At 47.2% G+C, this 23,975-nt stretch overlaps 1 protein-coding gene and 1 long non-coding RNA gene across 9 annotated transcripts in view; one reads left to right on the forward strand and one right to left on the reverse strand.

Moving 5' to 3' along the window:
- NTM (neurotrimin) overlaps window positions 1-12,794 on the reverse strand; it is an 825,333-nt gene extending 812,539 nt beyond the window's left edge. For 4 of the 8 annotated variants that reach the window (XM_081172702.1, XM_081172699.1, XM_081172698.1 and 1 more), the window contains exon 1: window positions 12,307-12,793. In XM_081172702.1, the coding sequence (XP_081028828.1) occupies window positions 12,307-12,388 (82 nt within the window). In that variant the 5' untranslated portion in view covers window positions 12,389-12,793. Of the gene's footprint in view, window positions 1-12,306 lie in introns of all 8 variants that reach the window. The other 4 variants (XM_081172697.1, XM_081172696.1, XM_081172695.1 and 1 more) reach the window with 2 other exon arrangements.
- Window positions 1-23,605, forward strand: part of LOC308574727 — a 284,187-nt gene extending 260,582 nt beyond the window's left edge. The window contains exon 2 of the long non-coding RNA XR_014002577.1: window positions 23,470-23,605. This is a non-coding gene — a long non-coding RNA (uncharacterized lncRNA). The remainder of the gene's footprint in view (window positions 1-23,469) is intronic.
- The last annotated feature ends 370 nt before the right edge of the window (window positions 23,606-23,975 follow it).

The following is a 23,975-nucleotide window of genomic DNA, read 5'->3' on the forward strand; positions in this document are numbered from 1 at the left end:
CCATCTCTAGCTTATCACATTTTATTGCATCCCCTCTCCCACCTCCGGTTGGCAACAGACGGCAGAGTGCCAGGCTCGCCTTGGGATCTTGGGAATTAGGTTGATCTACTTTTCTCTTCCTGCTTTTTTAAAGGCAAGTCAGCATGGAACACGGCAGACCCTGCTGGTTTTGACCTAAATCTGTCAAGTTGTCATTCCCACCCCCAGTCCTCAAAACAAGAAAATAACATACAATAAAAAAGTTTTTGTGGGCAAAGGTTGTTTTTAGAAGCCAACGCAGCCAAGGGGGTTGAAGAGGTGAGCAGAACACCAGGCCAGCTGCTTACAAGCCTTGGCTCACCAAGAATCAAAAGCACCACACAACTCCCTGGAAAATGCAAGACGACACACACGCCCCCCCCCAAAATGAGACACAAGCAAGAGATGCCAGGATCCGAGAGAGATGCAGAGGAGGAAACAAAGGGAATGTTGCGTCCATGGGACACGGCGTTACCATCAGGGACTGTGGCAGGCTCGCTTCTCAAGAAACTACTCCAGTCAACCAATGTCATGGAGAAACGTGAACTTGGCTGATGCAGAGACATATTTAGGGAATGTTTCCAATGACAACAGCAAAAGCCTCCTTTGAGTCCTATGCACATGGCTGAAAAATAAGCATGCAGATAATATGAATGCAAGACAAGAGTGCCGTTTTAACTGGAATGTACATGCTCAGTATAAACCAGAAAAGGTGAGACCAGATTATTGCTGGGCTATGACTCTGACTATTGGCCCATGCTTTTGGGAGTTGGGAGTCCAACAATATATACAGATTCCCACCCCACCCCACCCGGTGTAGAAATGCCTGCACACCTAACAACAACTCTACCACTGTGTTTTGTATCTTTGCAGTCATAAGGACTAGAAGCTTGCTGCTTCTCTGTTTAAAACACAAAAAGGAAGGCCGATATTCTCAGCAAGCTAAACTGTGCACTCTGTGTATAGCATTCCACATATTTCCCTGTACTCAAATACAATTGTGTGCTCTCTCTCGCTCGTGTGTGTGTGTGTGAGCAGACATAGCTACATGTAGGCCTCAGTTCACTAGTCTTCACAGGCTATGAACATAGGCCTCAGATCCTTCACAAGAATCCTGAGCTACAGGTTGCCCTCAACTCAAATCATGGCTTTTTTAACTAGCTGAGAGCTGCGACTCAGCTACATTGGCAAAGAAAAAAACACTTTATATGCATCGTTTATGCATTCTAACACTGTAACACCAGATGGTGCTGTAGAGTTCCGTTTTTGCTAACCTGATTTCTCATGCAAAGTTTGCAACGTGTTTAACTGAAAGGCTTCATTGAAGTGTCTAGATCAGGCATAGGCAAACTCCGGCCCACCAGATGTTTGGGACTACAATTCCCACCATACCTAGCTAACAGGACCAGTGGTCAGGGATGATGGGAATAGTAGTCCCAAGCATCTGTAGGGCTGAAGTTTGCCCTACAGGCTAGGACCTGGGAGTGTCAGGCTAGGACCTGGGAGTTCAAATCCCCACTCAGCCATGAAGCTCCCTGGGTGATCTTGGGCCAGTCACCATCTCTAACCTACCTCAACAGCTGTTATGAAGGTAAAATGGAGATTTTTTTGGGGGGGGGACCATATGCATTACCTGGGACACCTTGGTGGAAAGGTGAGATAGCACTGTAATTTTTATTTATTTATTTTTTAAAAGAATGGTTACACCTTTCATTGCAAGAAGCATCAGGCAAGGTGGTTGGGGTAAAAGATACAGTTCAGGAAAACCAGAACAAGGCTTTATGAAACTTGCCATGTATATCCCTGGATCAGGGCAATAAAGCAAGCAGAATGCACCAGGCATGCAGACAATGTAATTGGGATGTCTAAGATTGTAAACATCAGTTATAACTATTATTATTTATTAGGCACCGATTGGCGGCTGCCGAGGTGAATAATAACGATTTTATCGAGCCTAGTAGTAAATATTGACCCCACTGAAGTCAAGGCTATTATTATTTTCTGCAAGGGACAATAAATCTTGATATTAGCAGAAAGAAGTCAATATATTTGTTTAAATACACATTCATCGGTGCCATCATCCACACACCAAGGAGAAGCCAAAGGGAGCTCATTCTCTTCTCTCCCTCCGCCCTCTCCAAATCTCACCCAAGACAATAATTTTAACACAACACACCACCACATGCTGGGGAAAATGGGATTGAACTACTGCAGCAATTTGTTTAGAATGTGTCTTTTCCGAGAGATGGAACTTGGCAAGCCTGTGGCATTCAACTGCTCTGCACGCCTGAAAGCGTGCAAACTCTCATCCACACACACACCCCAGCCTCTTCGGAAAACACTATGTGCCTTTTGACGGTTCTCACTCTGTGTTAACAAGCTGTAATCAGATCACATTTGTCTCGCCGAAGGCCAATGGAGAGATGCGACTCATGGGCCTGATTGTAAACAAGAATATGCCCCCATTTAGAACAGCAGGGGTTGGTGCCTACTAGAATTTGTGGGGAGGAAGGCAGGGAGGTCCAACACTAGGTGGCGCCAAAGCCACTGACATGGGAGCCAACTCATTCTAGCTTCCCCCCATCCTCTTCCCTGTAGAGTTCTTACAAGGGCAACGCTGAAACTAAGGCCACATTCAGATCATACACTTAAGGCAATCCGAGACCACTTAAAAACAGCCATGGCTTCCCCCAAAGAATCCTGGGAGCTATAGTTCGTTGAGGATGCCGAGAGCTGTTAGGAGACCGCTCACAGAGCTGCAATTCCTAGAGAAGAGTAATAATCAACCCCCCTTTCACAGGAAACTCTGAAAACTGTAGCTCGGGGAGGGGGATAGGAGTCTCCTAACAACGCCCAGCATCTACAATGAACTACACTTCCCAGCATTCCTTGAGGAAAGCCTTGCCTGGTGCAATAAGATTATGGTGAGAATGTGGCCTAAGGTGGTGGTGGTGGTGGGAGCTAGTAGCCAATACCACACCAAGGACTGATTGTAAGCAGGCAGACGGGTGGGGGCTCTGGGGGCTGGTAGAGGTTGGTGGAGCAGTTCCCCACTCATAGGGTTCAAAAATTCATATTTCAAAAATTCCTGACTGGGGGTGGGGGGACAAACCCAAATTGTTGAGCTTTCTGGAGGAGACCTCTTCCCCCCCCCAATAAAAAAATAATAATAAATTATTTATATCCCACCCTTCCCAGCCAAAGCCGGGCTCAATAGTGATTTAAAGCTTTTGGAGCTGTTTCCACTGCTTTTTCCATCGCGTTACCATATAGCCGGATTTCCCCTGACATTTTGCCGATTCGGAAAAATTCCCCCCAGCGCCATTTTTACCCAAAAAAACCAGGACATGTCAGGAATTTTCCTGATGTATGGCAAGCCTACACATTCGCCCTAATGGACCGCCCTCAGCTGATTTCATCTCTCATCTACAAACAGTGATCTGCAAACAGATCTCATCTACAAACAGTGATCTGCAAACAGATCTCATCTACAAACAGTGATCTACAAACAGTGGCTTTCCATCAGTTCTGCCACTCAAACTTAGGTTCTCCCCACCCTGCCCCAGTGATAGTGGAATCTAATGGTTAGAGCAACCAGGCACTGGGGAGAAATTTATCCTGTTTGCATTTTAATGCGAACCTACCTAGTTTTCACTTTCCAAACCAGTATGCAAAACCCCAAATGCATTTACCCTTCAAAGATTACAATTGCACATACAAATTCTTTGGGGGGGGGGAGGCAGTGCCCACAGAAGCAAATGATTATAAGCCACTCACTGATATAGAAGTGAAGGGGGTAACTTCAGGGACACCCCTGGAATGGGAGGAGGGTGGGCTTGCCCCCTGTTCTGTTGACTTCAGACATTAAGGTCTAAGATCCTACTCTTATCAATATTCCTGTATTGCAGGGTTGGAATAGGTGGTCCTTGAGAATCCCATAAAATTCTATGATTCTATGCCATATCCTGGGCATTTGGGCCACATGAAGATATGTCAAAATGTCAAAATGTGTAATATAAGAAATGCAAACAGAAGTCAGAAAGGAATTATTACAAGCCATAAAGCACTATGGGAACAGTGCATCAATTTGTTTTCAAAAGCAAACAGAAAGTATTGGTCACAAAGGCAGATGCTCAATATTGTAAGAGTAGTGGCCAGAGCAAGCCATCAGTAAAGATGCAAATATGCCAATAAGGACACAGATAGATGCCTAGGCAGCAGACGACTGGGAAGATTGTTACCTCGTTTGTGCAAAGTCAAGCCAACCAAATATTTATTCTATTTTATCTGCTTTAAGTTTCCATCCCACTTTTCTTCCCATAGGCGCCTAGAGTGACAAAACACAAAGCTGCATATAGTACATTTTTTAAAAATCCAAAACATTTAGAACAGCTGCATATCCTCAGAGCTAATAAATACAAGGATGTCAGGAACAGCATATTTCAACCATCAAATTCGGAGAATTGAAGGGAGGGATTAAAAACTTTTTTTTTTAATAGGGATCTATTACTTCCATTGTACAAGTCAACCCAGAACTCCCCTTCCACGCACGCACACACACACACACACACACACACACCATGAAAAGAGACTGTGTGCAAGATTCAACTAAGCTGTGGTGTGCATGGAATGAGTTCTGCCCGTGCAACAGGACCTCTTTCATTCTTCCCTCACCACATCTCCTAAATATGCTCTGGGCAAGGACAAACCCAAAACAGATCTAGGGAGTGCACAGGAGGCGGCAAGGGTAGATGAGCTTCACTGCAAGAGTGGATCTCGTTCCCTGTCCATGCACTTAGCAACTTAGTCAGGGAGTTCCAAAGTGTAGGAGATGCCACACTAAATGAATCCGTACAAATGCAGAGAGGTTACTACCTGTTGCAGTTCCAATTCTGCCAATCAAAGTGGTCCAGTGGGCACATGTAGGGTAAGGTGAACTCATAGGTAAACTGATCCCAAGTTTTATATACTAATATTAAAAACCCTTAACGTGGCCCAGAAGCAAACTGGCAACCAGTGTAGATAACTAAGCACAGGTGTTAAATGCCAGCAAGGGTTCACTCTGGTGAGCAGCTGTGCTGCAGCAAACTTTAAGGGTGCCTTGCATGAAAAAGTGGTCACCGTTCAGCTTCCCCATTACAGTGAAAGGGGGCAGAGCTTGAATTTATACAAAGTGGCTCAGAACCCCTTTAGTACAGAGTGACATGGAGGGAGTACAGAGTGATTCATCCACAGATCTGAGTTTTTAAAAAATGCCACCGATACAAGATTCTGTGGATAACCCTAGCACGTCCCACAACACTGCGTGAAGTCAGTAAGAAATAAAAACATTGCTAACTCGCACCATTTTTTTTAAAAAAACAAAACTTGACGATTTCATATGTGTGATCGTAGCTCGTAATTTTTTAAAAAAATGTCAAATTTGATCTATGATCTGATCTCAACTGAAAAAAATAAAATCTCTTGACAGGGTGCAAAGTTATGCCACTGCTCCAGTGGGTGGAAGCGCAGAAGGGGAGAGGATAAAATTTGGGAGATGCAATCTGCTCCTGTTTTGCTATTCGCATGGGCTCTCTGCCTGCGAAACAAAAAGAAGTTGCTCTCTCAAAAAAATCAGATGCCGCAAGATACTCAAATTGGCAACGAGAAAGAGAGTGAGCTTTGCCTGCTGCGCCGCATCTTAAATTGTCAGGCTGACTACATGAGGCACCAGCAGCAAAGTCATCCCCTCGCTTCCCCCTTTTCAAGAAACTTTGCTTTATGCTAGGAGAGAAAGAGCAAGCGAGTGAGCAGGGAGATTACCAGAAGCAGTAAATGAGATACCAGGCAGAGGAACAAAAGGCTATAGCCAAACAAAACTGATCAGAAAGCATTAAAAGGGAACAAATCCTGCTAAGAGGTGGCAAAATGATTGCTGGTGGGGAGGGGAGAGAGGAAAGCAAAAATAACAGTCAATGCATTCCCTGTGAAGTTTGGGACAGGAAGGTCTGGCTCCCTGCACCCCTCCCTATCAGGATCTGTTATAAGTAAACACCTGCTTGCTGGGTGACCAATGCCTTCTGGAACTCATCCCACGCCTCCCATCAAAGCACTCGAACATGGAGAATTCTCTGTCTTGCAGTGGTGGAGAACCTGGTTTGCATACAGAAAGTCCCAGGAATCTCCAGGGAGGGCTGGGAGATACCACTGTGCCTTGAACCCTGGAGAGGTGCTGCCAGTCCGTGTGGAAATGCAAGGGGTGCCCATTGAGCAGAAGACAGGCAAGGCAACAGCAGGTGGTGCCAGAGCCAATGGCAGGCAGAGCCAACTCATTCTAATTTTGCCCCCATCCTCCTGGCTGCCAAGTTCTACAAGGGCAGTCCTGAGACTAAGGAAGAGGAAGCTGGCAGTCAATGCCCACTAAAGGGGGGGGGACAGGGAGGTTGGGGTTAGCTGAGGGCAGACTGATATTTGCCCTTATGGACCAGCCTCCACTGCCTCCAAGTTCTTCTTAACCAGGACTAAGAGTATTTGAAAGTCATCGTTAAAAAGCCTTGTTGCTAAGCAGGCAAATTGCAGCTTCGTTAAATTATTTGCTTGGAAGTTCTTTCTTGTAACATTCGGCTAATCCAGATGGCCCATGTCTAGTTGTCTGATTCCATGGATGTAAAAAACTTTTGAAGTTCTTATCTGCATTCACTAAAAGGGAAAGACAACTAAGTGCCTTTGTACACTGTTATGGCTGAGCTGCACAGAAAGGGCACCATCCAGCTCAAGCTAAATTAAGACACAGAAGGAGCAAATTCAGATGTTTAGGGAGTAAGGCTAGAGGCCAGTTGCAGATTATTATTTTTTTTTTAAAAAAAAGACGACTATGGGGCTATATTCAACCAAGTCTCATGCAGCATAGACCCAGTGAAATGAATGAACCCAAGTTAGACATGTCCATTAACTGCACTGGGTCTTCTTTGAGTAGGGTTAGCAATGAATAGCACTCACTCTTTGCAAAAGAAGGAGATAACCCTAACTGTTCCATCCCTAAATAATGGTGTATTGTCTTTTAGATCCTGCATCTATGACCTGAAGTGGTCAGAATTAAAGCCAGTTTTCATGAAGCCTACTTGTCTTCAAAGGGTATGTGGAAGGAACATAAGCAGCTGCCACACAGAGTCAGGCCACTGGTCAATCTAGCTCATTGTTGTCTAGATCTGGGATGGATAAAAGGTAAATCAGGATCTTGTGGTAGATCTCTGGGTGACTCTTGTATATCCACAAGAGATCCTGCCTCTGTATTTCTTATCAAACAGCAGTAGCTACCACACACACAAACACTAGTTTGCTGGGAAAGAAAATTACTTTAAAAGAGAAAGCATTCTCGCTACTTCTGCAAAAGGTTTGTGTATGAAAGGACTTGCAAGAGCTTAGTTGTGATACTAATAATGAATTCCTGGGCCCAAGGCACTCTTAATTCTTATGAGTATGTCCACCTGGCTGAGAAATTATTTTGCAGCTGGCTGCTAGATATTATTGTTCTAGGAGAGGAAAACATGAAGAAATTCATGCAAGCCTGAAACCTGCCCACCCCTGGTTTTGAACTGACTGACAGAAGGTCTCCAGACAGGGGTCTTTTCCCCACCTGCAGAGGTCAGGGATTGAAAGGGGGACTTTTCTGCATGTGTTCTGCCGCTAAACTACAACATTTCCTAGAATGTCTGCATTTCCCAGATGCTTATCCAAGATTACTGAATGAGAGCATCAAGGATAGCAAGCAAGCTTCCTTGAAAGACAAATTGCCTATTGCTAAGCCTTCCTTTGCTGTAAGGCACCAAAGAGACCCAATAGGTGCAGCGAATTCTCTGTGTCATCAGAGTGTGCAGGCTCAAAGGACCCCCACTGCACAAGACATATGGATTGTCCAGAATCAAAGGACAAAGCCATAGGAGAAACGAGATGGTTGAAGTCAACTTTGTACTCCCTACCCTCTTTCAAAAATATATAGACAAAGGGATTCAAAGGGACTTAAAGGAGCCCATACTTTTTTGAAGGGGGATGGGTCAGTTCTGAAGTGGCAAAAATTTCATGGGCAAAGTTTCACAGGCTGCGTTTGAAGAGGAAAGACTGTCAGAACACAAAAAGGTGATCACAAAGTAATGGCAAATGTCTAAAACCAGTTCAACTTTTGGAGGTATCTGCAGCATATGCTGTACTTTTCCGTGTATAAAACTATGTTTTTTTCTTTAAAAATCATGCTAAAAAGTGGGGGTCATCTTATACATGGATAGTGCATAGGGTGGGCGTTTAATTGGTTGCTGCCGTGACTGTCAGCTACTCCTGTGAGTGTTATTTGTTGTTGCATCAATGGTTGGTGTTGATTGGCTGATGCTGCAGCAGTTGGGTGGGTGACTGGCAGCCTCTGCCGGTAGTGGGACAGGCGGGAGGCAAATTTTGTGACATGTGCTGGTGAGCAATTTTCAGCCATCACCCCTTTTAAAAAGCGCAATAATCCTGGTTAATTCCTCCCCAAAAAAGCTCAACAACTCTGTGCCATCTCCTCCCATTTTCTTAAATTTGAGTCCCCCAAAATAGGGGGCATCTTATACATGGGGGCGTCTTATACACAGAAAAGTATGATATATGTACCATAAGCCAGCTACCCAACTACCATCAGCGTAGCTCAGAATTTAGAACCCCTGAACTTCAGCTGGGGGCTGCCCTGAGGAGTGTGCCTCCTTTGTGGCTGCAGGGGGTAGAACATTTGCAGCGGGGTAGAAACCGTTAGGAAGAATTCCCACAAAAAAATAAGTTGACAAATCATGGCAGGTAATAAACAAGGACTCTGGTGTGCCCAGAAAAGGCATTAAGGGTGCAAGGAAGGAGAGGAAAGTTGAAGAAAGCGCAAAACTTGATAAGCCACTGAACTAATATGGAGAATGAGATTGCAATGGTATGGGCAGTTCCACTCCGGCAGTCTTGAACATTAAACTCCCTGCTTGTAAAAAGCCAGCACATCAAGGAGAATAAAAGGAGAAGCTACCCTAAACCTTTCTCCTAGATGTGCTGGCTTTCGGCCTACAGGGAGCTTTTTACACAAGTGAACATTCAAGAGAGTAACTGCACTGTGATAGTACAGTCCAAGCCAGAAGACATTTTGGCTGAGGGAAAAAATGTGATTTGCCCACCACATCCGCACTCCCTAGAAAAAGACCAACTTATATATGTGTTTGTTATCAGTCACTCACTTTTCCTACAATGCCCCAGAATCACACTAGATCAGGACATTTTTGGAAAATGCCAAATGATGGCAGGTAGGCAACACTACTGTGGCTTGCAGTGATGGGCAGATGACACTTATGGGGTGGGGAAAACTGCTAGTGTTAAGCCCCACTCCACAGAAACTGCTGGAGAAGCTCTCTTCCCCCTGGAGAAATTCAGCAAAACAGCTGCTGTCCCCCCAACCCAGTTTCCCTGCCAGAATTTCAAGAAGCCATTTGTGCACATAACTCCAGTCCAAACATCTATCGTCTCATGGTGATGGGGGTGAGTTTGGGTTGCCAGGCTGAGAAATTCCAAAAAAGAAAGCAAGTGGGAGGGCTGCAGCTCAATAGTAATGCTTCTGCTTGACAGGCTGTCCCTTGCCTCTGAGTGCCAGTTCCTGGAAATCAAGAGCAGGCAGAATGCTGTTGCTCTTGAGTCCTGCCTGGGAATTTTCCATAAGCTTCTAGTTGCTTACTAGATATAATCCCCAGCATCTTCAAGAAGGCGTGGGAATGTCTTAATTCTGAAACCCTGGAGCGCTACTGCCAGGCAGTGTAGACAAACCAAGTTGCTTGAACCAATGTTATGATTCAGTACTAGGCAGATTCCTGCGCTCCTATGTGGGGATAAGCGTGCACACATGAACTTTTAGATACATGGAAGTGAAATACTAAAATAAGCACCTGTCTTTATAAACCACCTGGGAAGCTGCCTTATAGTCAATCAGACCATTGGTCCATCTAACTCAGTATTGTTAACACTAGCTGGCAGTGTTCAGGGCTTCAGAACAGAGGCTCTTGCAATCCTAACCTGAAGATACCAGGGATCGAACCTGCAACCTTCTGCATGGAAAGCAGCTGCCCTAGCACCAAGCTACGGAGGGGGAATGTCCAAAGCCCCTTTCAACCACTCTACAAGACCAATGTATTGTGTGCAGTTCTTGCAACAGCTTTCCCAGGGTACAAGTCCCAGGCAAGAACAAGAGGGCGAACAGCTCTGTGATTCAAGAAACCTTTCTGGCACAGGAGTAAGCTCCACTTCCACACAAGGCAGACATTTTCTGACCACCGAGGATCATACCCCAGATGATCTGCAGAAACGCAACACCTTTCTTCTAAAAGCACAAGCCCCTCGTGGAATGAACAGCTTGTGCCGGCATCTCCAGATGGTTGTGCAGAAACAAACACAAACTGACATCTTTGCAAGGCAGAAACATGGGTCTGTCCGTCCGTCCTCCCCCCACCAATGAAATGCACAGACATGCCCCAGCTCTGTGCACATCTGTCTCCCTGCCTCCCACACCCAGCTGCCAGCCCATCCCGGTGGAGTTGCCTCATGTGCATCACCCTGCTTTCCTCGAAGACACTTCTCCCCCCATTAGCACCCTTCTATCCCGGGGGTCTCTGGCTGGCTCCAAACGAAAGTGAATTAAGTCTCCGTCAAGTCTATTGACCTCAGCTGCAGGGGTCAGGGAGGATTACGAGGAAAGTATTTAATCAAGTTTATGGAAAGGCCTCAGCCGGAAGGAGGCTGAAAGCCTCTTGGAGGGGCAGAGAAACATCAAGGGACATCTCTCTAGCCTACCCTTGACCCCCTACCAAGCCTGGCTTTTTGCAGCCCGTTTAAGCAACTAGAGAGACAGTTCTGTTTGCAAGTCCAGCCAAATATGACAGGGCAATGGGGGTGTTTCGTATCTCGGAGGCCAACCGACCAGTGTTTAGGGTGTCGCCACCAGCTGCTGAAGTGGACATGGCTTCTTTAGCAGCTGTGTCCAAGAGAGGATTTAGGTGGGTATACCTTGCGTGACACAGCCGCGGCTGCCCAAACTCCCCTCTTTGACCTGACTATTAAAGATGCAGGAGGCTCTTCAGCAGCTGGTGGCTGAACAAGAGCGGGGGGGGGGTAGAGAGAGAGAGGAGCACTCTCTGTAGTAAATGCCTTTCAGTCTACACCTCAGAAGCCCCCCTCCCATTTTCCTTAAAAGCAGAAGGGCGTGCGATGGAACACGCATTGCTAAAGGGGAGATCCTACTCAGCAGCAACAAAGTCGCACCATCTTAACAGTAGTGGAGAGAAATCAAAGCCAAAACAAGGAGACGCGAAAAGGGAAATCAACAGCAGCTGGAGAAGGCTTGGCTCCCTCACAAGAACACTTCCTCAACCCTCCACAGAGACAGGCTCGGGCGTGCGTTCCCTGTATCCATCCTTCTCACTGTAGCTTTGGCAACCCAATAAAACAGAGAAAAGAAGTTTATCTCTCTTATTACGGTGCCCCTGAATGCTTAGCAACTATTACTATTGAAGTTATTTGTCCCCCTCTCTTTTACCTTCCCCAAATATCCACCATTTGCTTTACACAGAACGGCGGCAGCTTTTGAGAAGGTTTTTGGAAGGAAAGGCTGCGATCCAGAAGGAAAGGGGGGATATAATTCTGGCCATTTCTCAGCCCTTGCTTTCCCCGTCTCCCTCCCCTAACAACCCTTTCCTCTTCCACTTAGTAACCGCAGAAGTTTGTCCGCTGAAGTTTCTCATCCCTTCCGCCTCTTAAAGAAGATCCCATCCAGAAGAGGAGGAAGAAGACCAATGGGCGTCTCGAGAGCTTGCTCAAATTGACAACTCGATCACATGCCTTTTTTAAACATTTGTTTGCATCGTACCGGCGCTGATCTCTATCGGAGAAACGCGGCGGAGGTAAGGGTGATGGGGAGGTTCGGAGAATGGGAGAGTAAGAGAGAGCCTCACACGCTCCGGAATCACGACTAATCCAAACGCACAAGCAAATTAAGCCATCAACACACAAGCCACAAATTGCGCACCCGGCGCGGCTCCGCCAGCAGCGGCGAGAATCGGATCGATAATCTATTTTGCAAAACCGGGAGGGGGGTTGAAGAGAATAAGAAGAAAAAGGGGAAGAGAAAGCATCTGTGGGAAAGGAGGGGGGTGGTCCTCCAAACCTCCGTGCTTCTTCTCCCTTGCAGCAGAAGGAAGCCAGCCAAGGGGAGGCGAGAACCAGAATTCGAACCCGCGGTGCAAAAATCCGGAGTCGTCTCCTTACCTTGGAAGAAGAACAGCGAGGCCATCCCGGCCAAGACCGCCCAAAAGAGAGGGGTGTGCATTTTCGCCAGAAGTCCAGTCATGCTCGGGGACCGAGGTTTGTAAGAGCTATCGCGCTCCGGGCTTGTCGGTTTCAGCTGCTTCTTCCCCCCCCCTCCCCTGTCCGATCCCCTCTTGAGCTTGCGGAGAGAGACAGACAGACAGACAAGAGCTTGCTTCTGCGACGATGATTATTACGGACGGAATGGAGAGGCGCAGGGGAGAGAAAGCCACACAATCCAGCGCCTGCCTGCCTGCTTGCTTGCAGCCCAAAGCGGAGCGAGAGCGAGACTCCTTCCCAATAATTATCTCCACTCGTGGTCTGGCACCGAGACCCGCTCCAAGATAGGGGATTGCGGACAGCCCTCCTACGCGGCGCACTCATTGGTTCGCATCCAGGGATTGACAAAGCGGCAGCCCCGCAACCTCGCGCGCCGCTGCCAGGAGTGTTAAAGAGCCCACGAGGCGCGCGCGCCGGGTGCGGGGGCTGGGCGTTTGATTCAGAGCGGCGGCGGCGGCAGCAGCAGTAGCCGGAGTGACTCCGGATTAAGGAGACTCCGGAATGGTCGCCAGACAGATGTGATTTTTGGATTTGATTTATTTATTGCAAGACTGTAACTCTTATCCTCCATACAATGCATGGGATCAGTCCTGGCTGGCTCCCAACTTGCTTTGGGGTCCAGGCCTACACTAAGTGGAGAGGGTGGTAGCTCAGTGGCAAAGCATCTGCTTTGAGTGCAGAAGGTCCTTGGTATCTTCTGGAAGGCCTGGGAATGCCCCACCCGTCTGAAACCCAGAAGAGAAGCCGCCTGCCCATGTAGACTATACTGAATTAGACAGGCCCATGGTCTTGACTTCCTATAAGCGCCTGTGGCTCCTGCATTTTTTTTATCTATCACTGCTGGTGTAAAAGATCACCATGCTAATTTTATATTCACTCTGCCTGAGTTGCCATTAGCCATAATATATTTTAAGCATTGTTTTGGCCTCTAGCCTCATTGCTTTCTAATCCCTTACCGCCATATATTAATCTATATCTTGAAACAGAGGGTTGCATTCCATGCCTCTGATGAAGTGGGCCCAACTTGTCCATAAATGCAAAAAGAGGGGATGTTAGCAGGTGTTGCTTGCCTCCTTAAACACTGGTTTGTTTATACGTAATGCTCAAAGCAACCCCAGGTTTCAAAAGCAGTTAGACTTCCTTTGGAGTCAACACAAATAGAACCAGGCTGTACACCTGCTGACTTTTGCAGACATTAATCAGGTGAAGCTTCCACCATCCTTTTGTCTCCTGGTCAAAGCTCTCTTAAAGGCACAGCAGTGGGGCCATTTCTTTTATTTTTATTTTTTAAGGCTGCAAGACACCCTGATTTAGGATAAACCATAGTGCAGTCAAGGGACATTAAAGAGAGTGGCCACCTGATTATACCATTTTAAAACCCATTTGTATATTTTAATCTAAACTTGGTTTTTTTAAAACTGCACTAATCAAAAATTACCATACAGATGCCAAGTTTTTCGAGAAAAACCCTCCTCCTTTAACCACCATATCCATCTATCTACATCTATTTGCATCTATTTAATGCAAAACAAAATAGTTCACTTTTGCAAACTCTCTAGCAGGAACAACTCACCTTTAACCCTCCAGCTGTTAATGGGCTACAACTCCCATCGCCCCTAAACATTGGCCATGCTAGTTGATGGGGCTGATGGAAGTTGGAGTTCCACAACAATACCTGGGGAGGGGAAATCCCTGCCCACTCATACGCACAAGGAACACATGATTTCTGATTGTAAGGGGCAGTAACATTGCTTGTGGGGGTACAGAGGCGGTTGCCCCGGGCTCAAAATTGATAGTGGTGAGGAGGGGGATTAAATATCCAGCACACTTTTAAAATCAAGCATCTCCCACCACCTCATCAAGGTGATTTCCAGAGTGGCTGGAGGCTTGTTACACCTGCCTGCTAAAAAAATACATGAAATTTCTGCATCTGCCCAGCTATTACTGGTGCGCAAGCCCCAACCGTTTTTGCATCTGGCCATCCAAGCACCAAGAATTAATACAGCTGACTATGGGGGAGAGAGGGTTCCTGTGAGCCACAGTAGTATTCATCAAATGCTATTTTAGCACTTTCCCTGTCACTACGGTTTATTTATTCTGGTCATTTATAAAGCACTAATCGTATGAAATACCATAGCAGCCTACAGGTAAAAATTCAATAAAACAGAGCAAACACGGCTTCCATTAAAAACATCAAAATGCTGTTGTCGCCATACAGGCAATGAGAGGTTCACCTATCTGGAAAAACCTGCAAGAAACGAAAGCTTTTAAGCATCCGAGAATACTTACAGACTGTCAGAGCCTGTAATCTCAGATGGTAATGTGCTTCACGAGGCTGGTGCTATTGCTCTAAAGGGCCTGGACCAGGTTGCAGGAGAATGAGTCTGTAGTGAATGGAATACAAAAAAGCTCTGCAGCTGACCACAGAAATCAGGCATCCCTTCCATTTCAAGAGTCGCTACCTGATGAATATCTGGCTGAGATGCAGCTGCTATGGACACAGAGGAGAAATCATATTATGGGGGATGGGGACCCTAAACCACCTCATAACTTAGCTCTAGACTGGGAAATTTGTGGTCTCCTATCATCCCTAGTCAGGGACGTGGGTGGCACTGTGGGTTAAACCACAGAGCCAAAGACCTGCCGACCAGAAGGTTGGCGGTTTGAATCCCTGCGATGGGGTGAGCTCCCATTGCTCGGTCCCTGCTCCTGCCAACCTAGCAGTTCGAAAGCACATCAAAGTGCAAGTAGATAAATAGCTACCACTCCAGTGGGAAGGTAAATGGCGTTTCCGTGCTCTGCTCTGGTTCGCCAGAAGCGGCTTAGTCATGCTGGCCACATGACCCGGAAGCTGTACGCTGGCTCCCTTGGCCAATAAAGCGAGATGAGCGCCGCAACCCCAGAGTCAGTCACGACTGGACCTAATGGTCAGGGGTCCCTTTACCTTTATCATCCCTGGTCACTGGTCATGCTGTCTGAGGTTGACTGGAGATTGAGTCCAACCGCATTTGGAGAGCTGCAGGTTCCGCAGCCCTGGTTTAGGAAAGTCTCTGTGTCTCTTTTTTGGGGGCGGGGGCGGCAGAATAGATAGAAAAATGGTGTCATGGGAATACAGGAAGCTGCCTTATTGACAGATCATTGGTCCATCTAGCTCAAGACTGGCAGCAGTTTTCTAAGGTTTCAGAAAGGCATGCTCCCAGCCCTACAAGGGGCTGAATTTAGGACCATCTGCAAGCAAATGGGATGTTCTTCCACTAAGGTAAAAACCCTTCTCCTTCATTGAATCATAAAACTGTAGAGCTGGAACGGACACTAGGAATCAGAGAATATTCAGCTGTCTTATACGGGAATCAAATGTGCAACCTTGGCATTATCAGCATCCTGCACTGACCAACTGAGCAATCCAGGCATGGTGCTGCTGGTGTAGATTGCCCTCGGTGATGTATGATCCATCAGCTGAAGACCAACAGCATTTTGGACCACGGTTCTGACTCTGTCCCGTCACCACTAAGCTTAGTGCACTGCCAACTTTGGAGAGCGCTAAAGCAACCGTGGTACAAGCACCATGGGAACTGAGCAATTTCCTGTTATCTGCAGGTTTAAAACCAGCAAAGTCCTATCATGTAAACAATACACCTAGGAAAGCTAAAATCAGCCGACAAGTGTATGTAGTTCCTCCTGTATCAGATGGGGAGAGCATGGCTCGCTAAAGGAATATGAATGAACAGAAGGCATAAGATAACAGGGGATTGCTTTATTTTGTGCCCTCTTGCCTAGATCTTCTGCCCCTCCGCAACATATAAATGACATCCATTTGGGAACCTAATAAGATAGGAGAAAGGGCTATCATTTCTTCCCGAAATTTAGCAGCTCGTGATATCCTCAGTCACTGCTTCTGCATGATGCCCAAATGGAGAGATATGGGTGTTGGGTCAGTTTATATAGTCAGCAGGAGCCTGTGGCTGTTTGTTTCCTGGACTGTAGCATTTTATCCTGTCTCAAGCATGCCCAAGGCGGGATAGGTTCTACAGCAGAGTTGAGAAGCAGGCCAAAGCCTGGGCAAATAGAGAGCAACAGTGCAGGCAGGTGCAAAAGCAGTCCAAATGTTGCTCAGAAGGCATCCCAAGACAAACACAAGACTGCATTGGTGTAAGCAAGAACACCCAGTGTTCAGCTGCAGCTCCTTAGAGGCTTCTGGAAGATGTCCTTACGTGAGGAGGGCCCAACTCACAGGGTGCACTTTACTCATGAGGAATCCTTTTTCTACTTACTTTGCCAAACCTTTATTAGGCAGTACAAGTACAGGCTATCATAAAACATCCATACACACACACACACACACACACACACACACACACACAAAAATAAACAGCCATGTAAAATATGTGATAACGAGGATTTTCACTTGAATTTCTTCCTGCTAATAGTGCCGTTCGCCACTCTAAGAGATACCGTTGACAAGAACCTCAGCCACCCTTGCAGTGACTTCTGGGTTAATGTCAAGACAGATAGAATCTGATAATTTAATTGTCTTGTTGTCTGCAAACCGGCACACCTCCCGAGCGTGAGGGTCCTGGCCTGCCTTTTAAGTCACCATTATGCCCAGTGGTTCAGGGGTGGTTGTGACTCCTCAAGAGGAGGAGCTCCCCTCTTGCACTAAGGGACCCCAGATAGCCTCCCCTAAGTTCCCTGGCTTCTCCTTGATAATTGGCATGGACTGCTCCCAGACGCCACTGGTTTTGGGGGGCTCCAGAACCTCCTTGCAGGGGTGATCCTCTAGTGGGGGCATGGCACACTTGGGAATGTAGGTAGGAGGCTTGTATTTGTGAGTACACCTCCATGAAAAAGCATGTGATGGACCCAAAGGTCCAAAATAGTAGGAGGGGGATTCTCAAGCACCTGGCAGGATGGTCTGGATTAAATTTAATGGTTCACAAGTTGTGTAAGTCTGAAGCACTTGACTTTGCTTTGATTAGGCTGATTTTCTTTTTAAAAAAATACTCACCATGTCCTGCAAAAACCAATCATTTATTTTTATGCTGCCTTTTCAAAATTCAAATGATGTGCAAGGTGGCTGACAACCTATAAAATTACTTAACTACAAACCTAACAAAACTAGTCATAAACAATAAACAAAACATCAAAAAGTATGCAACCGAATTGAAAAAATTCCACATAAATCATAAGATCCATATGTAAAATTAACATCAATTACAGCAACAACATCCACCCTCCAACAAAAACTCCCAGACAACATCCCAGCTCTGCCTGCCTGTTCATTTACATTGTCTTCACTTGCTCTCAATTGGGTTCACTTTCCTGCAGTGATGTCACCACATAGGCAGATCTGATTGACTATGTAGCATTGTAATCTCATACCCTTGACTTTATGATTCCCGGTTGGCCGGGACCAAACCATGACTAACTCTGAGAAGCATTTCATATATTTTCATTTGCCCTCATTTCCCCATTTTTATTATTATTATCAGGCAGTGGAACTGGAAGGGTTCCCCACTTCCCCAAGTGATGAGAAGTTCAGGAGCGGCGCTGCAGGGTCTAATTTCTTTAGGATGTGATCACTTGAGAGCGAACTGTGGTGTCTTTGTAATATTTCTTTTATTTGAGAGCATACATGCAAAACACAATGAAAACAAATAACAGGCAGAACAATCAAAGCACAATTGCTAATTCTGCTTCAGATCCCCCAAAGCAACAATATGGTCCCCCACAGACTCTTCAGTCTGCTTCCTATCCAGCAAATCTAGTGAAGCACTCAGCAAATTCTTCCTCTGTGTTCAAATCCAAGGCTACAATTGTTTTCTCTGTCAGTCCCAAATAGGATGGGTGTCACATCCTCAGGGCAGTAGAGAGATTCGTGCGAGACCATGTGCATCATTTATTATGCTTTTCTAACTTTCAGTTGGGCTTACTCCCAAATAAATATGATTTAAAACTCCCTTTGTTACATCCATCCACTGGCAGAGGAAGAGGGGGGCAGGGGGAGCACACCACCCCCAGCACCACGATCCTGGTGGGGTGCCATCGTCGTGACTGCCTCCCCCCATGCTGGGCGCCATGCCCCTGCCTGCTCTCAGCCCCCCCCCCCGGTGCCGGAGCATGAAGCTCTGCCTCTGCATCCATCCATAAATTTGTCCACCAAAATGGAGGCTTGCTTCCATATGTGGTGGGACTGCCTACGCACTGATCCATTTTGGAAGAAGGTTTTTGAAGAAGCCAGTGCAATAATAAATCAGTAGATTACACCAAGTCCCCCAAATGCCACTATTTTTCCATGTTGAGTGAAGAAAACCTTGGTCTTTTGTAGAAAGGTTTACTTATATTTATTTTATATAACACTATCTTCCCTCAAACAAAGCTGCCCAGGCTATGAGATCTCTGCGGGAGGCTCTTGTCTCAGTTCCACCCCACCCCTCACCACGACCACCACAGGCTTGGTAGATCTTCTCAGTGGCTGCTTCCAGACTTTGGAACTCCCTCCCTAAAGAAGTTACCGTATTTTTCGCACCATAGGACGCACTTTTCCCGTCTTAAAAACTAAGGGGAAAAGTCTGTGCGTCCTATAGAGCGAATGCAGGGAGGAGGCAGGCAGGAAAAGCCCTCAAGAGCCCCACACAAGCTTCGCGCGGCTCTTGCGGGCTTTTCCCCAAGAGGGAGAAGGGACTGACGCCGCCAGTAAGTCCCTTCTCCCTCCTCTAGAAAAGCCTTGCACAACCTCTCCAGCCGGGGGGAGGCTTCGCAAGGCTAAAGAGGAAGCCAGGGCAGCGAGCGCGATGCATCCCGTTCGCTGCCCTGGCTTCCTCTTTAGACTTGCGCGCCTCTCCAGCGGGGGTGGTGGGGGTGGGAGGCTTCGCAAGGCTAAAGAGGAGCCAGGGCAGCGAGCGCGATCCATCCCGTTCGCTGCCTGGCTTCCCCTTTAGACTTGCGCGCCTCTCCGGGGGTGGGGGTGGGGAGGAAGCCAGGCAGCGAACGGGATGGATCGCGCTCGCTGCCTGGCTTCCCCTTTAGACTTGCGCGCCTCTCCGGGGGTGGGGGGGGTGGGAGGCTTCGCATGTCTAAAGGGGAAGCCAGGGCAGCGAGCGCGATCCATCCCGTTCGCTGCCTGGCTTCCCCTTTAGACTTGCGCGCCTCTCCGGGGGTGGGGGGTGGGTGGGAGGAAGCCAGGCAGCGAACGGGATGGATCGCGCTCGCTGCCTGGCTTCCCCTTTAGACTTGCGCGCCTCTCCGGGGGTGGGGGGTGGGTGGGAGGAAGCCAGGCAGCGAACGGGATGGATCGCGCTCGCTGCCTGGCTTCCCCTTTAGACTTGCGCGCCTCTCCGGGGGTGGGGGGGGTGGGAGGCTTCGCATGTCTAAAGGGGAAGCCAGGGCAGCGAGCGCGATCCATCCCGTTCGCTGCCTGGCTTCCCCTTTAGACTTGCGCGCCTCTCCGGGGGTGGGGGGTGGGTGGGAGGAAGCCAGGCAGCGAACGGGATGGATCGCGCTCGCTGCCTGGCTTCCCCTTTAGACTTGCGCGCCTCTCCGGGGGTGGGGGGGGTGGGAGGCTTCGCATGTCTAAAGGGGAAGCCAGGGCAGCGAGCGCGATCCATCCCGTTCGCTGCCTGGCTTCCCCTTTAGACTTGCGCGCCTCTCCGGGGGTGGGGGGGGTGGGAGGAAGCCAGGCAGCGAACGGGATGGATCGCGCTCGCTGCCTGGCTTCCCCTTTAGACTTGCGCGCCTCTCCGGGGGTGGGGGGGGTGGGAGGCTTCGCATGTCTAAAGGGGAAGCCAGGGCAGTGAGCGCGATCCATCCCGTTCGCTGCCTGGCTTCCCCTTTGGACTTGCGCGCCTCTCCGGGGGTGGGGGGTGGTGGGAGGAAGCCAGGGCAGCGAGCGCGATCCATCCATCCCGTTCACTGCCCTGGCTTCCTCTTTAGCCTTGCGTGCCTCTCCAGCCGCAAGAGATCTACCAGAGGTAGATCTTAACCCTTGCCTCACCTGGGAGCTTCTCTGGGCAGGAATTCCCTCAGCTTAAGTGAGGTGGGGGAAGTGTGGCAAGTAGGGGGGTACCTACCTAGACACTGAAGCCACATGTCTCTCAGATGAAAATTGGGAGTGGGCATTGTGTGAAGTGCTCTGATGGTGTTTCCTGCTTGGCAGGGGGTTGGACTCGATGGCCCTTGTGGTCTATTCCAATTCTATGATTCTATGATTCTAAGTGGCTGTGGATCTCCTGCTGCAGAACTGTAGGACTGTATAGAGTTGGGAGGGCCACCTGAGGGTCATCTAGCCCAGCCCCCTCACAATGTAGGAATCACAGCTAAAGAACGCCAGGCAGATGGTCCCCCAACCGCTGCTTAAAAGCCTCCAGTGGTGGAGACCCCAAACACCTTCCGAGGTCATAGAATTGCAAGGTTGGAAGGGAACCCCAGGAGTCATCTAGTCCAGCCCCGGTGGACAGCGGGCGCAATCCATCCCGTTGCACAAGACTAAAGATGCTGTGCAAGGCTAAAGAGGAAGCCAGGGCAGTGGGTGCCTGCCCTGGACTGCCTTGTCTTCTTCTTTAGCCGCGCTGGAGAGGTTTAGCTCCTGGCTGGAGAGGTTGCGCGGCTATGGATCCCGTGCGCTGTCTTGGCTTCTTTGCTCTTTGGGGCTGGTGGGGGAACCCGGGCTTCCCCCGCAGCCCCAAGAAGCTCTGGGAGAAGCAGACAGGCTGCGCACAGCCTGTCCGTTGCTCTTTGTGGCTGGGGGGAGGGATAATATTTTTTTCCTTGATTTCCCCCTCTAAAAACTAGGTGCGTCCTGTGGTCCGGTGCGTCCAATAGAGCGAAAAATACGGTAGATTGGCGGGGACTTCCGGGTTGGTGCCTCCAGTAATGGCGGAATTCCTCTGATCGGGAAGAATTTGCCCCGTGGGAATTTGGGTCTGGCTGCCAAGGCGAAGGCGGAGACCCGTAAAAAATCACAAGTGGGAGAAGCCTGTGAGCGTGGGATTCGGCGGGCACATTTTGTGCCTCCCCTACTCGTGGGGAAACCCGGTTTCAGGGGTCCGGAGCGACGTAGGGTGAGCGGCGCGGTGCTTCAAATCATCTGCTTCTTCCACGGAGCGAAGCCGCATAGCTGTTGCCGGAGAGCACTGACTTTTTCCTGTGGACAATTTGACTCTAAAGTAATTACCTGTGAGTAGAGCTGAAGTGGGAGAATTGGATTTTTAAACGTTTAATTTGGCATCGAAACGGGGAGGTTCAATACAGGAAGTCTGCCTCCCCCTTTTGTAAATAGACTGAAGTAATGAGGTTGCAAGCTGAAGTCTTGGAAAGCCTTTTGTAAAAGACTAAATTTCCATCGGCAAAGAACATTAAACCCCCCTTGGAGACAGGAGAAGAGGGGGGGAAGTGGTGGACTGAATATGCCTGTAGGAGAGAGTGAAGAGAGCTAAAATACCGCCGCTCTGACCCTGGAAACGGGCTGCTAGCAGGATTGATGTCTTTTAGAATGTTCATTGACAGCGTTTAGAACGTTCATTGACAGTTAGCTAAACAAGAGAATACATTGTTTCTATTGTCTCCGGCTGTTTTTTAAAAAAAGGAGTAAAAGTAAGTGAAAACTGGAACTAACTTTGGATTATTGGAACTGTGTTTAAAAGAGGACACTACTGATTAATACAAATAGAAACTGTTTCCCCCTAGTGGAAGCTTTTGAAACTGGTTGCTTTACAAGAGCTGGGCTGGGGAATTTCCAGCTGCAAGATAAAAAACTGTGAGACTGGATTGACCTTGAATCTTTTAAGTGTTATGGCAAATGGAAAGGAACACTCAAAACCAAGAGGAATGTCGACAGAAGAGGCCTTAGCGGATGCATTAGTGAAGATAAACAATTCGCTGGAACAGCTTCACAAGAAAACAGACGTGATAAATGCGAAAGTGGATGCTATAAATATTAAAATTGACTTAATTTCAGAAAGTATAAATAATCCGGGACAAAAGGTGAATACCAATACAGAAACCATCCAGAAATTGATACAGGAATCTACTTTGATACGGCAAACTGCGGATGAAGCCAGGGAGAAAGCCTTTGCTGCTGAATGTAAAGTAACACAACTGGAGAGAAAGAGAGTCCCAGCCCTACAGAGACAACTTGATGAACATAAGTTGACGCTTGTTATGATTGAACTTAAAGAAAAACAGACGAATTTGAGGATCAGAGCCCTACCTGAATTGGAAAAAGAAAGCTTGACGGAGTTTCAGGAGGAGACAGGACTAACATTGGTTGAGAATGAGAGGTATTTGGGGGATAGCGTGACTGCCAAAAATGTGAATCTATTTAAGGATAATTGTGAAGGATGTTGGATTGAAGTGAAGGGGGATTTGGAAATATGGGCAAATTTGAAGTTGTCATTGTTGGGCCTAGTTGCTGTGGTGGGGATGAGTGTTGCTGTGTTGCCGGGGATGATGCTTTTGTTTCAAACATTGCAAGTTTCGGATGGGATGGATTGTTTCAGGAGGTGGCAGAGGGATGTTTTCAGATTTGTTTGGCAGGGCAAGAAGCCTCGAGTAAAATTTAAGATATTTACTGATGCCAAAGAAGGAGGTGGATTTGCCCTGCTAGACCTTAAACTTTGTTGTGAACCAGCTGCTTTTTGCTGGCAGAGAGAATGGCTGCTTCTTGAAAACACTGAAATGTTGGATAATGGCAGATGAAATTGATGGACCATATGGAATTGGCAGAAATGACTGGCAGAAATCCGAGACCAGGGAGAAGAGTCAGTGGAAGAAGACTGGAAAAAGTTTAAAGACTATTTACAGAAATATTGTAAAATTAATGAATGTTAGAAGAATGTTGGAATGAAGTTATATGGCTTTAGTAGAAATGTTATAAGGAATTAAGTATAAATAGATTAATAGAATATTAAAGGAAAAATAAGGCTAGAATGTGTTAAGATAATTATAGGATAGAAAACAGAGGAAGATGGAAAGGAATTGCTGAAACAATTAACAGAAGTGGAATACAAAAAGGGAGGTATGAGGAGGTCGTTGAAATGAATGAAAGATAAGATATTGAAAATGTTTGAGGTGTTTTAAACTGTCTTTGTTTGTTTTTGTTCTGTTTTGTTAGTTTAATGTGTTAGTGTTGTGTAGTGTTTTTGTATTGTATTGTATTGTTCTTTTTTTGTAGTGTTTAAATGGTTGGAAAAGTAATAAATATAATTTTATTTTTTTTTAAAAAAAGAAGTTAGATTGGCTCCCTCCTTGTTGTCCTTCCTCTGGCAGGTGAAAACTTTCTTATTTCAACAGGCTTTGGGGAAGTGACTGCTATCAATGAAAGGGCTGATGCTGTGCTTCTTTTTATTGTAATTATTTGTATGATTTTAACAGAGTGTGTGTGTGTGTGTGTGTGTGTGTGTGTGCGTGCGTGCACGCGCGCACACACACACACACAGTTTTAATTCTATCAATGTTTAATTGCTTTTTAATTATAGTTGTTCCTCTATGCTTTTAGCTGTTCATATCTTTATACATAGGCCACCTTGAGTCCTTTTCAGGGGAAAAGGTAAAGGTAAAGGTACCCCTGACCATTA

The sequence above is a fragment of the Podarcis bocagei genome (genome assembly GCF_964188305.1).
Source record: "Podarcis bocagei genome assembly, chromosome: 15".
Classification (NCBI taxonomy): Eukaryota; Metazoa; Chordata; class Lepidosauria; order Squamata; family Lacertidae; genus Podarcis; species Podarcis bocagei.